At 54.3% G+C, this 13817-nt stretch overlaps 1 protein-coding gene and 2 long non-coding RNA genes across 7 annotated transcripts in view; 2 read left to right on the top strand and 1 right to left on the bottom strand.

Moving 5' to 3' along the window:
* Positions 1-1062: 1062 nt before the first annotated feature.
* LOC112678885 (uncharacterized) lies at positions 1063-2443 on the bottom strand. 2 transcript variants are annotated; one of them, XR_003147963.3, is made up of 3 exons: positions 2325-2443; positions 1411-2004; positions 1063-1256 (listed from the first exon to the last, which is right to left on the bottom strand). It is a non-coding gene; the product is annotated as an uncharacterized LOC112678885 (long non-coding RNA). The 2 variants fall into 2 exon arrangements; XR_003147962.3 differs by having other exon boundaries at positions 1063-2004.
* An 852-nt stretch (positions 2444-3295) lies between these two features.
* Positions 3296-13817, top strand: part of LRCH1 (leucine rich repeats and calponin homology domain containing 1) — a 205983-nt gene continuing 195461 nt past the window's right edge. The window contains exon 1 of one of the 4 annotated variants that reach the window (XM_025478293.3): positions 3296-3690. In XM_025478293.3, coding sequence (XP_025334078.1) covers positions 3372-3690 — 319 coding nt within the window. In that variant the 5' untranslated portion in view covers positions 3296-3371. The remainder of the gene's footprint in view (positions 3691-13817) is intronic. The other 3 variants (XM_025478296.3, XM_025478295.3, XM_025478297.3) reach the window with 3 other exon arrangements.
* LOC125753374 (uncharacterized) overlaps positions 4983-13817 on the top strand; it is a 38911-nt gene continuing 30076 nt past the window's right edge. The window contains exon 1 of the long non-coding RNA XR_007405057.1: positions 4983-13817. This exon is cut by the window's right edge and continues 22321 nt beyond it. This is a non-coding gene — a long non-coding RNA (uncharacterized LOC125753374).

Raw genomic sequence — 13817 nt, 5'->3', positions numbered from 1 at the left:
TGTCCATCTTTTTTTTGAGAAAAATAGGTAAGCAAGGCAGCAAGAGAAAATAGTTTGTCAAGTTCTTGAATATCTAAAAATAATCAAGGTCAGTTTTTTTTTTTTTTTTTAAATCAAGGTCAGTTTTAAGGGTCAAGTTTTTCAAGGAAAAACTTTCTCATTCAGGGACCTCATTTGAAAGACATGCCCACAAATGGCAAGCTTTCTTTTGTGCAATAGACAGGTGTATTGCTCACTCGGCCTATTGCGCAATGCTGAATTACCAATATTTCTCCTGCACTCATTACACATAAAGTACTATCTTAGACCCCGGGGTGGGAGTTACAGAGATGGGTGGGTTCCACCGGGTGGGTCCCACCCCCATGGAGTTTGCACTTTAGCAATCCGCAGAAGGAAAAGCAAACTGTAGTGACTGCGGCAACCTAACGGGAGGACTGAGCACTTGTTGAAAAACAAATCCTGAACTCCTATTCCATCATTTCCCCTAAAAAAGAATTTGTGATCTTAAAAAAAAAAAAAAAAAAAAGATGCTTTCTATGATGCATCACTACAATTTGCGACCTGAACTAAATTTGCAATCTGCTAGATGTCCCCAACCCTACTGTACACACCGGTGGCAGGGACTACTTTGGTTTAGCTGAAGATATTCATTGGAAATTCTTTTTTTTTTTTTTCCATTGGAAATTCTTTGTGTCTGTTTCTAACTCACCTTTTGGAGAAAGGCCAGTAAGGAGAGGAGAAGGGGGTTAGTTTTCGAAGGTGATACAAGTGTGCTTTTATTTACTATTGTTTTTGTTTTCAAGCCTGGTTTTTATTATTTATTTTATTATTTATTTATTTTTACAAGCTATAAAAAATAGACTGCCTGCAAGCACTAAGACCATTTACAATGTGCATAAGATTCTGTGCATGAATTTGTATAAAACTGTATGAGTATTTCTGTGTGCATAATACAGAAACATTAGTTTTAAAAGAAGCTAAGAGCTTATGGAACAAAGGATAGCAATGAGAATGAGACTAGCTTAGGCGTGGAGCTGTGTCAAACGATTGTCTGAAACACAATGACAATCTATTTTTCTTTTTTTAATTGGAGTTCAATTTGCCAACATATAGCATATCAAGCCCGGTTTTTAAACGTCTGGGAGGTTGAGGGGATAATAGAGGTTGGTGAGAGAGGAGGTTTGGGGGGAGGAGGAAGCCAGCAGGTGGCGCTTGTCTCCTCCACCAGATCAGCACATTTGACTCCGCCTAGAATCCTGCAGGAAGGAAGGGCCACCGTGCATGCAGTCAACGCAAGTGACACACATCAGGTCACACCTCAGTGCCCAGGACATGAAGTCACACTTCCAGCCTGTTGCCCAGGCCATCAGCATCTTTCTGCACCACCGTCTGGGAGCCCGGCTCACCCACCTGCAGGGCTGTAGGATTTTCCCACATGCATCCTCCTGTCTCCCAGCCAAGCCCCCTGGAGTGACCCTGGTGACAGTCACCTCGCAAATGAAGGCCCTGGAGAGCTGGAGCTGCGACTTCAGAGCGAGCAGTGGGGTTTTCTCAGTCCTCAGCTGGTGGGCCCTTTGCTGCCCGTGCTGTGCCAGCCTCTGTCTGGGCAGACCGGGAACTTGCTTTCGCGTCGGTCCCCAGGTCCTTTGGGGGGCAAGCCTCAGCCGCACGGGGACACCGTGCCGGGCTCTGGGCGCAGGCCCAACCTGTGCTGAGTCACCGGCTAGTCGGGGTCACCGGTTTCCTTACCTCGTCTGCACCATGCAACCTGGGGCCCGGGAGGATGGATCCCGTCCAGCACGAGAACCACCCTCATTTACAAAGTCCTTCCTTTCCGTGTCCGTCCCCTCGGCCCTCCCATCGCTCAGAAAACCTTCCACCCGACTCTGCCTTGGTCTCTTTGCCCCCGGGGTCGGGCCCAGGACTATCGGGGACGAGGGCAGCCCTACAGGTGCGAGGGTTACAATCCGCATCCAGCTCCGCCTCTGGCTGCACGGGTGTGACCTTAGACCAAACAACAAATAAGTAAAATAAAATATATTTTTTTAAAAAAAATCTAACTTCCTCTGTAGTCTGGGGGAACCACTTTTCCTCCCACGGACTCCCTGGAATTAATGAGATGATGAACGTAGACTGCTTAGGCCGCCTTGAGTGCTCGCAGGCACCCACATGCGGGGGTGGGGTGGGGGCGGTGGGGGGGGGTGGGGGGGGGTGGGGGGGGGTGGGGTCTGACCCCACCGTGAAGAACGACGGCCTCTTGGGGGGGGGGTAGGTGTGCGGGTCAAAGAGCCAGAGTCGTTCGCAGAATTGAGATAACCCGTCACCTCCTCGTGATGTCACTGCACTGGAACCCCCGAGGTCTGCAGCCTCGCCGGCGTCTTCTCGGAGCCCCTAGAAGCCCTCGGCCCCCGTTCTCCCCCCTACCCCCCGCCCCCCGGTACGCTGAGCAGCAAGAGGGAACCCAGAAGCGTGCGGCGCGGAGGGGAAGGTGACCCGGGGGCGGAGCCGGGGGGCGGAGCGGGGCTGGACTGACAGCTCGCAGCAGCAGGAGGAGCAGCGCGCGGCGGCGGGAGGAGGGCGCGGGGGCGGGGCCGGACTGACAGCTCGCAGCAGGAGGAGCAGCGCGGGGGCGGGGCGTGGGCGGGGCGTGGGGCGGAGCCGGGGGCGGGGCGGGGCTGGACTGACAGCTCGCCGCAGCAGGAGGAGCAGCGCGCGGCGGCGGGAGGAGGGCGCGGGGGCGGGGCGTGGGCGGAGCCTGGGGCCGGCGTGGGCGTGGCGTGGCTGGACTGACAGCTCGCAGCAGCAGCAGGAGCCGCGCGGGGGAGCGGCGGGGGCGGAGCCTGGGGCGGGCGGGGGCGGGGCGGGGCTGGACTGACAGCTCGCAGCAGCGGGAGGAGGGCGCGGGGGCGGGGCGGGGGCGGAGCCTGGGGCGGGCGGGGGCGGGGCGTGGCTGGACTGACAGCTCGCAGCAGCAGCCGGAGCCACGCGGGGGCGGGGCGGGGGCGGAGCCTGGGGCGGGCGGGGGCGGGGCGGGGCTGGACTGACAGCTCGCAGCAGGAGGAGCCGCGCGCGGCGGCGGGAGGAGGGCGCAGGCCGGGCGGAGACACATGCGCGCTGCCGGCCGCCGCCGCCGCCGCCGCCGCAGTCCTCGGCTTCCCGGGGACAGGAAGCCTCGGAGCCCGAGCCCGCCGAGCCCGCCGCCCCCGCCGCCCCGCGGCCCGCGCGCCCGCCGCCCCGCCCTCCGGTCCGGCAGGATCCCTCGCCGCGGGGCCCTGCGGGGGCCCGGCCCGCACCGCAGCCTCCGGGTCCCGGGGCCCGGCTGCGACCCCCCCGCAGCAGCGGCGGGGCGGGGTGGGGGGGCCCGCGGGAAGATGGCGACGCCGGGGAGCGAACCCCAGGCTTTCGTCCCTGCCCTGTCCGCCGCTGCGCTGCACCCTCAGCATCACGCCCACCAGCAGCACCAGCACCAGCACCAGCAGCACCACGGAGGCACCGCCGCGGGCAGCGGGGTCGCGGGCGGCGGCGGCGGCGGCGGCGGCGGCGGCTTCAACCTGCCCTTGAACCGGGGGCTGGAGCGCGCGCTGGAGGAAGCGGCCAATTCCGGGGGGCTGAACCTCAGCGCCCGGAAACTGAAGGAATTTCCCAGGACCGCGGCCCCGGGGCACGACCTCTCGGACACGGTGCAGGCAGGTGAGGAGGGCCGAGCGGTGGCCGGCGGTCGCGCCCTCGCCCGGGGGGGTCGGGGGCGCGCGTGGGCGCGGGGAGGCGGCGGCGCAGCGCGCGGGGGGCTGGGGTGCGGCGTCCGCGGGCGCGCGGGCCTCGGGGTCCCCCCCCCCCCACCGCGGCGGCCCGGGCCGGGCCTGAGGCTTCCGACCCCGCGAGCCCGGGGTTCGCGCCAGGCGTCGCCCGCCGGGACGGGGACACCCAGACAAAGGGGGCGCCCCCGGGGCCGACCCCGAGGGCAGCGGGCGGTGCAGCCGGGGCCCCGCGACCTCCGGGGCGGCGGGCGGCGGGCGGCGGGCGGCGGGCGGCGGGCGGCGGGCGGGGGCCGGGCTTCCTCTTCCTTCCAGCCAGCCCGGGGCGCAGCCCCCCCGCCCCAACCCCAACCCCTACCCCGGGCCCGGCTCCCGCGTCCGTCCTGCGCCCGACGCCCCCGAGGGCTCGGTGACCCGATCCTTGCGGGGGGGGCGGGAGGGGACGGCTCGGGGCAGTAAAGGCAAAGCCATTAAAGTGAGCCGGTTCTGCTGCGTGAGCCCGGCAAGTTGCGACTCGCGCCCGGGAGCGCGGCTCCCGAGTCCTGCCCTGCGTTGCCCTGTTCCCGAGACGTCTGCTCGCTCCCGAGGGCTGGGGCTGCAGCAGGGGACCTCTGCACGGGAAGGAGGGGCTGGGGCCTTGGGACCCCTGCAGGACGTGCCTGCGGTTCAGCTCCCCACCCCCACCCCAGCAGCTCCCCACCCCAGCAGCTCCCCCCCCACCCCATCAGCTCCCCACCCCAGCAGCTCCCCCACCCTCCCCCACCCCCCACCTCATCAGCTCCCCCACCCCCCTATCTCATGAGCTCCCCCACCCCCTACCCCATCAGCTCCCCCACCCCCACCCCATCAGCTCCCCATCCCATCAGCTCCCCCACCCCCACCCCATCAGCTCCCCACCCCATCAGCTCCCCCACCCCCACCCCATCAGCTCCCCACCCCATCAGCTCCCCACCCCATCAGCTCCCCCCCACCCCATCAGCTCCCCCCCACCCCATCAGCACTCCCCCCCCCCCCCCCCCCCCCCCCCCGCCCCCGGGGAGGGTTGGCAGCTCGGGGAGGGCGCCCAGCCTTTCCCCACACACAGTGGGTGTCCTGCTTTGGGAACCACTGCCCAGACCTCCTGGCTGTCATCACCTCCCGGGCTCAGATGGCTGAGTGGCTAAAGTCTCAGCTCCAGAGCTCCCAGTTTGGAGAAGTAGGGGTGGGGGTGGGGGTGGGGGTGGGGAAGGGAGCAAGGCTTTTTTGGAGCTAGGTCTCCAGTGCTTTTTGTTTCCCACTTCAATCCGGTAAACATTTATGGAGCGACCTAATGAGTATTTGAAAAGAGTTCCAAGTTCACTGGAGGCAAAAAAGGGCTTCTCCAGGGTCATTAAACTTTGCGACTTGTTTGAGGGAGCATCAGGCATCGCCGAAAAAGAGGGAGTTTCCAGAGTTGAGCTCTCAGCAGCTGGGGAGTCTCTTCCTTAGGACCTCTTAGTTACATTTTCTCAAGGGGAAGTTATTCCAAGAATTGCCTGAATCATTAACTTAAAAAAAATCTGTTGTTAAGTCCTGGTTCCCGTTTGCCCTAGAATATACCAGGGAGTCTGGAAGGATTGAATATGACTGCAGAAAAGCTGGCATGACCAGTAATATGTGTTTGCACCGTCTGCAGGGGGGTTTGAAGGTTGTGTGTCCACTTCAGTTGTGCAGATGTTTATTCCCAAAGTTGAGTGAACTTGGTGTGTCTGCCGTGTCAGCATTTCTTTGAGACACGTGCTTTTAAAAGCAGGGACCACCTTTTCCAGCTAGGACATTGCCGTGTGAGATACATGCCCAGCAGCGTCCTCATTCTCCTCTCTTGCTCCCTTGTGGTGGTGGACGTCAGTGGTGAGTTTGGCCAGATTGTAATTACAGCCCTCCCTTGCACACGTTTAATGTTCAGAAAATTCTAGCTAGTTAACACTCAACTTAACATTAATTTCCCAACAACAGCAGCAACAACAACAGAAAGCAATGTGAGTTTTGGGATGGGGCATGTCAGCAAAGTTGGTAGCAGTTTGGGACAACCTGGAAAAGGTAAAGCGTGTTCAAGGTAACCAGCTATTTCATGTGAAATGTGAGCGCCCCGACGTGTTCAGGGGTTGCTTCCTCAAAACATCTTTGCCTCAGGTCAAACGCTGGCTATAGACCAAATGTAGTCTGCCCTTTTTGTTCTTTTTTTTTTTTTTTTTTAAGGATTTTATTTATTTACTCATGAGAGACACAGAGAGAGAGAGAGAAAGAGGCAGAGACACAGGCAGATGGAGAAGCAGGCTCGATTGTGGGACTCGATCCCGGGTCTCCAGGATCACACCCTGGGCCAAAGGCAGCACTAAACCGCTGGGCCACTGGGGCTACCCTTTATTTTTTTTTTTTTTAAGATTTTATTTATTTATTCATGATAGACATAGAGAGAGAGAGAGCGCGAGCAAGCGAGAGGCAGAGACACAGGCAGAGGGAGAAGCAGGCTCCATGCAAGGAGCCCGACACGGGACTTGATCCTGGGACTCCAGGATCACGCCCTGGGCCAAAGGCAGGCGCCAAACTGCTGAGCCACCCAGGGATCCCCCTCTGCCCTTTGTTCTAAAGAAATATTTGCTGCTCACTGTTCTTTATTTGGAAGAGCAAAAATGAAAATAAAGCAAGAGTTAAAATCACCCCCAGTTTGCGCAGCGTTGACATTTCCTGCAGGTCAAGAGTTCTAGCAGGGCGTGAGTGGTAAGACGTACACTGAAGGTTGTGGTTTCTGCGAACGCAGAAACAGGCCGAGGGCCGCTCCGTAGATGTCTAAGCTCTGTCACCAGAGGCATACATAATTTTCACAGGAAAACAACTCGCAGGCCCTCCCTTTGGGCCTATTGCGTTGCTCATATTTGAGTCAAAACGATGTTGTTGTCGGGGTGCAGTCTTTCTCGCAGGTGAGCAGGGGAAAGAAAGGCCGACCCGTGCAGGTGTGGTGGCACAGGTGACGCTGGCTGAACGGGAGAAGCGTGAACAAGAGAGCCACGCTTAGCCCTTGGTGTGGGCACCGTGCGGCGTGCCAGGTATTTTATCTGCATTATCCCGCCCCGTCCTCCCCGGCAGCCCATTCGTATCCTCATTTACGGTTGGGGACATGGCAGTTGAGAGAGGTCAGGTCCTATGTATGCTCAAGACGTACCCCTGCTTAGATGGTGGGCTAGTGATTGGCCCCGGAGTTTCACTTTGGCTTCTATGTTCTTGACCATTTTCCTGTGAAGCAGAGAAGGCGTGGAGAGGAGCAGGATCGGGGAGGGTGTTTGGAGGCTCATTCAGCCAACATCCGCTCCACGAGGACCTGCCAAGTCCTGCCGAGCGCCAGGCACTGTGCAAGGCACCGGGGGTGCAGCAGTGACCATCAGAGGACCCCTGTACCCCTGCGTATGGAGTTCCCATTCTGTTTGGAGACGGATGGGGAGAGAAATGAGGACACTGATTTTGCAGAATGAGTTGGAAGATTTACAATATAAATATAACATCTTTGTTTTAGAAAAACAAGATGCAGCCCCGATTTCAGGTAACTCAAGGTGGCTTGTAACAATGAGAGCACAAAGGACGACTAGTGATAAATATAAACCGAAGTGCAAAATTCGTCTTGATAAAAAGAAGTACATGGACACGTGCATCAGGAAAGCAAACTTTTTTTTTTCCTCGTGCTGACTTACTGCGTCATTTTGGGAAGAAGTTGAAGGTGGTGTGGGATATGACTGAGATAAAGCAAACTGATAAGAGGAGTAAGGGAAGTGTCTCAGATTGATTGTAGGAGGTGCTAGGAAAAAACAAGAAAACGAAGCCCTTGGACTTGATGGGTAGACAGTTGGTGAAAACCGGTCTCCTTGAGGAGAGGGTGGAGGGGCACTTGGGTGGCCCAGTTAGTTAAGCGTGTGACTTCAGCTCAGGTCATGATCTCAGGGTCCTGGGATTGAGTCTCACATCAGGCTCCCTGCTCAGCGGGGAGTCTGTTTGTCCCTCGGCCCCTCTCCTGGCTTGTTCTCTCTCTCTCTCTCTCTCTCATAAATAAAATCTCCAAAAAAAAAAAAAAAAAGGGAGAGGCTAGAATATATCATGGCGCTATGTTTTTGAGGTGGCTGCAAGCAGGAAAGATTATGGGAAATGAAGAGCCTACTCGGGCCGGAATATAGAAGTCTGGCATAAAAAATGCTCACTTTGGTCCCATATGTGTATGTGCCTGTGTAGAATGTATAGGACACTGCAAGGTGAAGATAAAGTAGGAATGCACGAGAAGGTAATAGTTCAGGGAGTCACAGGAGCCTCAAAGCAGGTCAAGGGGAGATGCTGAATAATACAGATACTGTCCGTGAAATTCAGAAGAAAAGGTCTTTGCAATTAAGCTGTTTAGGAAAGACTTTCACAGCATAGGTGGGGGGTGGGGGTGGAGGGGGTCAGATCTTATAGGATGGATTAGTTCTGGAAAGAAGTGCCCAGGAACTTCTGTGCTTGGCAAGATGTTTCCGAGATGGGGAGTGAGAACCTGAAGGCCTGAGATGTGTAAATACAACAGAAGGAGAGGGGCACTGGGGTGGCTCAGCCCGTTGAAGCGCCTGCCTTCAGCTCAGGTCATGATCTCCAGGTCCTGAGATCGAGTCCCACATCGGGCTCCCTGCTCCGCAGGGGTGTCTGCTTCTCCCTCTCCCTCTGCTTCTGCACCTGCTCGTGCCCTCGCTCTCTCATGATAAATACATAAATAAAAATAACTAACTAACTAACTAACTAAATAAATAAATAAATAAACAAAATCTTTAAATGATGAAACCGAAAGAGAGGGCATTTAAGCCTGTGCATCTCTCTGGTCATCTCCTCCGGGCCCACTCTCACCATGTAATGATGTCACAGAGAGCAAGGCTCTTAGGACCTTTTATTTGAGGACTCTGGAGATGGTGGCCGAGGCCTGGGATTTGTCAGCCTGTGGGACTAACACCCTAGTGTGTCTGAGCTCTCTCTTTTAAGCGTCTATGCAGATTCAAAGACTCTTTGAGATTTGTGGGTGGGCTGCCCTGCTGAGTGCGGGCCTCCCCACCCCACTCCCATACTGTAGCAGCTGAGTCCTTGGGATACTAGCGCTCTCTAGTCGTCAGAATTCATACAGGACTTGATAAAGCAATCTGTGTATTCTCAGAAACATGTGCTGCTCCATAAATTTGGCCACAGAGATGATTCATTACTAACGTGACGAAACGCTTGACATCACGTGGCTTCTTAAAACTCGTGTTCTTTTATAGTTAGGTGTAGTTTCAGATGATTTTTCTGCTGTTGAATTAAATTTGTTCATTATTGCTGTAACATTCATCGTGGTCGTCACTATCGGACACGTGTCCGTATGTATTACGTGTATCTTAAATACTTTTCCGTTCATAAATCATCAGTCACAGCCTTGCCTTCTGTATTATTATTATTATTATTATTTTTTCCTCCTGTTGATCAGTTCCTTCCTTGTTAAGGTGCAGATGACTTCTAATGGTGAAAGCTTTCAGGGCATCTAAAACTCCATTTACGTGGTGGCTCAGGATCAAGTCCAGATGCGCTCTTCTGTGTGACTGCGTATGGCCGAAACAGTCTCCCCAAACACACTGCTATTCTCAGCGCTTGCATTATAGGCCACTCTTCATTGAAGGGGCAGGAACACACTAATCAAGTTTCTAGAATAATAGCATACAATTATAGGCCACAAAACCTCGGGGAATTTTTGGTCTGTCCCGGTTTATAAAGAAACAGCCCAGGGTTTGGCCTTCATCATCGAAATGACTCTACTCGATAGTTGGTCAGTCGCTGTGACATCTTATTTGATTTGGTGAGTGTAGGTCATTAGGCCAAAATTTGGCACACCCCACTATTTAGTTATTTTTAAGATTTTATTTACTTATTCATGAGAGACACACAGAGAGAAGCAGAGACACAGGCGGAGGGAGAAGCAGGCTCCCTGTGAAGACGGACAGACGCTCAACCACTGAGCCACCCAGCTGTCCTACAGCCCTGCCCCCCGTTTAAAATTTACTTAAATTATTAACTAAAACTTTTTTTTTTTTTGAGTTCCATTTCAAACTTAAATTTTTTCGTGCCTTGGTTTGGTAAATTCTTTGGTGGTAAGCACTTAAAGGGTAGATACCTTCTGGAGTCTGTGTTAATGTTTATCAGCTCAGAGGTCAATTTTCTTTGACTCTTGTTCTGATGTGTATAGACTTTTTCTGTCCTGTTACTCAACTTCATCATTGCTTGTTTATTTTATTTATTTTTTTTTCATTGCTTGTTTTTAAGCTTGGGTTTTTTCCCCCTCTTTGTATGTATTTTTCTCTTTTTCCCTTTATTATCTATAAAAATATACATAAGTACAAAAATATGCAAAATACAGGAATATACATAAAAGTATAGTTAGGTAGGTGGATAGGTAGATGATGGATGTTTTGTGTTCATAGGGGCAGCATTGACTCGTTTCATCTCTCTCCACAGTCACCCCACACCCCCAGGAACGTACAGATTATGTTTTCCCAGAGACTTGGTAATATAAATGAAAGAAATGCGATTAACTCTATCTCAGGTGGCTGCGGGTTCATCAGGCCACAAAACTTGAACTCTTGTCTAAGCCTCATAAAAACCTGTTTGTGACACTACTTTCCAGATAGGGTTTAGTTTCTTGGAAAATTAGTCCTCTGCCTTAGAGAGACATCAGGGGAAACTACCCTGGGCTTAGTTCTCTGGGAATGCTACCAATTTGTGAACTCTCGCGGTGATTGAGTCAGTTGTTGGGATTAGGGTAATTTGGTGTTAATTGCAGAGATTACATCAAATTATAGTACATAATCTATCATAAAAGGTTTAAGGATATAAAGCACAAAACTGACCGTATTTACATATTTTATGCCTTTATTTGCACGTAACCTATAGGAAGCCTAGAGGCTTCTATTATTGATAACTCCTGGTTTTTGTTGCTGTTGTTGCATGAAAATTAATTCTAGAATTTGCAGTTACTGTGATATTTCAGATAGGTTTTTATATATATATATATATATGATGTAGATTGTTTAACCAAAAGAAGAAAAAAAAAAAAGAAAAGCAAGCAAGCAAAAAAAAAACAAAAAACAAAAACAAAAAAAACAAAAAAAAAAGGACAGGATTCCAAGTAAGCCTTAGTTCAGGAAAACTAGGTCTACCCCTTAGAGGCAGGCCGAAGCACGCCTGTGTTTTCTTCATCTTAATTTAGGAGTTCAGTAGTATTGCTTCCATATACTGTAGTAAGAAGTCATGCATTTGGAAACCATCTGTTCCCACAAAGTAATTCAAAAATAAAGTGAGATTGTTTACATGAACAGAAAGTTGACAAACTGTGAGAATTTGGCTTCTCTTGCTTACTCCGGCAATGCAATAGCAGGGAAATGCCTTTCTAATCAGATTGCTGTCTGTGTTCATAGTTTTTTCCCCCAAACATATCCCCCTTTTCCCGGCCACAGAGGAGGATTAGGTGGGGTGGAGGTAGTGGTGAAAAACCCCCCGAATTACAGCCCAACGAGGTTTGATTTCCATAACAGAAATGTTTTCTGTTTTTGCAGGATGGGAAGTTATTGCTCCTCTTAATATGCTGCTGGGTTACCGTTCCTGAAACTCTTCCGGGACATTTTTGTCACCAGCATCAGGCTCTATGGGTTTGGGGTCTTCGTTGATGTTTGCTTCACTTCCCTGAGCTGTGTTTCCTCTGTCGTTTTGCCAGAGAGGAGGCCCCGAGACCTTGAGAGATCAGTAGGGCCCAGGGAGTCTTGAGTCCCCTCTTCGCTGTGTCCCCGAATGGGCACAAAGGGACCCCATCTCAGCCTTTTGAATCCTCTGGTTTCTTCTGTGGCCCTGCTTTCGACAGCGGAGCCCTGCAGGGCAAGATCTGGCGTTGGGCACACGATGTGTCCCTCTGTTACTCCCTCGTGCTCTTGGGGTCGATGCCGCCCAGTGGCATCGGCCCGTCCGGCCTGGTTCTGTCGGCCCCGCTCTGATGCGACCCGGTATGTCCACAGGCCATGGTGACACGTCCAAAGAAGGGTGTCAGCCGCAGGCTGTCGGGCCTGGCTTTCCTGTGCGTCGCCTTCCTTTCTCTTTTCGGGCTCATGTCCCTTGCCCCCCCCCCCCCCCCACCACCCTGTAGGAGGCCCCTTCCCGGTCCTGCTGCAAACACACAGCCCCCCGCCGCCCTCCGGGGGCCCAGGCCTGACTCCCGCACGGCCTCGAGGCACCTTTGCTGTGCTTCTGATGGCACTTCAGGTCAGTTAGGAGGGTCTTCCTTCTCTGGTGCTGCCTCTGCTGCCCCGAAGGTGTGGCCAGGCGGGGTTTCTGCCCTTGTAGACGCGCCCACACCCGTGCACTGCCGTCTGCCCGTCCTGCTCACGGCCCATTCGGGCCCCGGCTTGCGCCCCATCGCCTCGGCTCTGAGCAGACGGGCCCCGAGCAAGCGGTGGGTGCCTACAGGGTACGAGTCATAGGTGCTCAGGAGGGTGATTGTGAAGACAGCGACTGTAACGACGCCAGAGCAGCATCCGGGGCTCTCCCCGGGCCCGTGTGGCGCCCCAGGCCCTACGTGCGCACCCCGGGTTCCGGATGCCTAGTAGAAGTATCGCCTCATTTACTTCTTGCCAGGTGTTCTAACCATGGTAGGAACTCCCCAGCCCCCCCACTCTTCCAGCTGCTGCTTGGGTTCCACCCAACCTCCTGACACCTCTGGTCCCAGTTCACCCGCTTCCGAAATGCCTTTCCTGACTCCTGCGGCCTGAAGACGGAGGAAGCATCCATTGGCGTCCCTCCTTCATTGCAGGACTGAGGACCCGAGGCCCGAGAGCTGATGCCATCTGACGGACGTCACACAGCAGGGTGGCGGGTCGGGTCCCGAGCCAGAGTCTCACAGCCTCACGCGGGCGGCTGTTTCTGTGGAGCCCAGAGCCCCCCCAACCCGGAGCCTGGATGGAAGACCTCCCTCCCTCCCTAGGCCTCAGGTCACGCTCTCCCAGGCAGCCCTGTGGCTGGTCCCCAAAAGAACACGTCCTGTGAAACCTTTAACAATCGCATACGGTCTAAGGCCGGGGAGTGTAAGATAGAAAACCAACAACGGTCACAGGTTAAACGTGTTAGCGCAGGACTTTACTGCGTGTGGTTTGAGGGACGTGCGCGGGCCCCGGGTAGACTGGATCCCGAGTGCTGGGGGCGGCGTGGCGGGCGGCCCTGGCCTACACGCTGGAGTCCCACCGCCGGCTTTCGCTGCCGTGTTTTTCTTGAAATACGTTTTCCTTTGGAAATAAAGCAGTAAGTGGTGGTTTGGTTCTCCCGCCAGCCCGCTGTTGAACCCTGGCAGAGCCGGGCCTCGTATTAATGGTGGTTTCTTATGGTTTCCGTGGAAAAAAATGCAGCCTTCAGCTGTAACATGAAATTGTGAATCTGGAGGTCTTGGGGGAGGGCTTCCCTCCCCGCCTCCCCGCCTCTGGGGCCCCTGGCCAGCGGGCGTCCCTTCCCACTGGGACGGGGAGCGGGGGTCGGCGAGGGTCACAGGTGGGCTCAGGGACTCGCGGAGGCCTCCCGGCCCGGCTGAGGGAGCCAGGCGAGGGACTGAAACCCTTCTCCATGTAATTTTTATTTTTATTTTTTTAATATTTATTTATTTATTTTTAAAGACTTACTTATTTATTCATTCAGAGAGAGAGAGAGGCAGAGACCCAGGCAGAGGGAGAAGCAGGCTCCATGCAGGGAGCCCGATGTAGGACTCGATCCCGGGACTCCAGGACCACACCCTGGGCTGCAGGCGGTGCTAAACTGCCGAGCCACCCGGGCTGCCCTGTGTGTAATTTTTAAATGCTTTAAATATCACCTCCTCAGTTTATTACTCTTAGAATTTGAAGCAAGTTCCTGAATCTCACGCAGCTTCAGGTTCGTCATTTGTTAGACGTGAAAATGCTCTTTACCCTCAGGGCCGTGGCGGTTCCCGAGGGAAGGTGCAGGACCCAGAGCTGAGCTCGGGTCTGGCGAACAGTGAGGGACCGT

The sequence above is a fragment of the Canis lupus genome, chromosome 22, assembly GCF_003254725.2.
Source record: "Canis lupus dingo isolate Sandy chromosome 22, ASM325472v2, whole genome shotgun sequence".
NCBI lineage: Eukaryota > Metazoa > Chordata > Mammalia > Carnivora > Canidae > Canis > Canis lupus.
The sequence above is the reverse complement of the archived record's forward strand: the minus strand, read 5'-3'. Positions and strand labels throughout refer to the sequence as shown.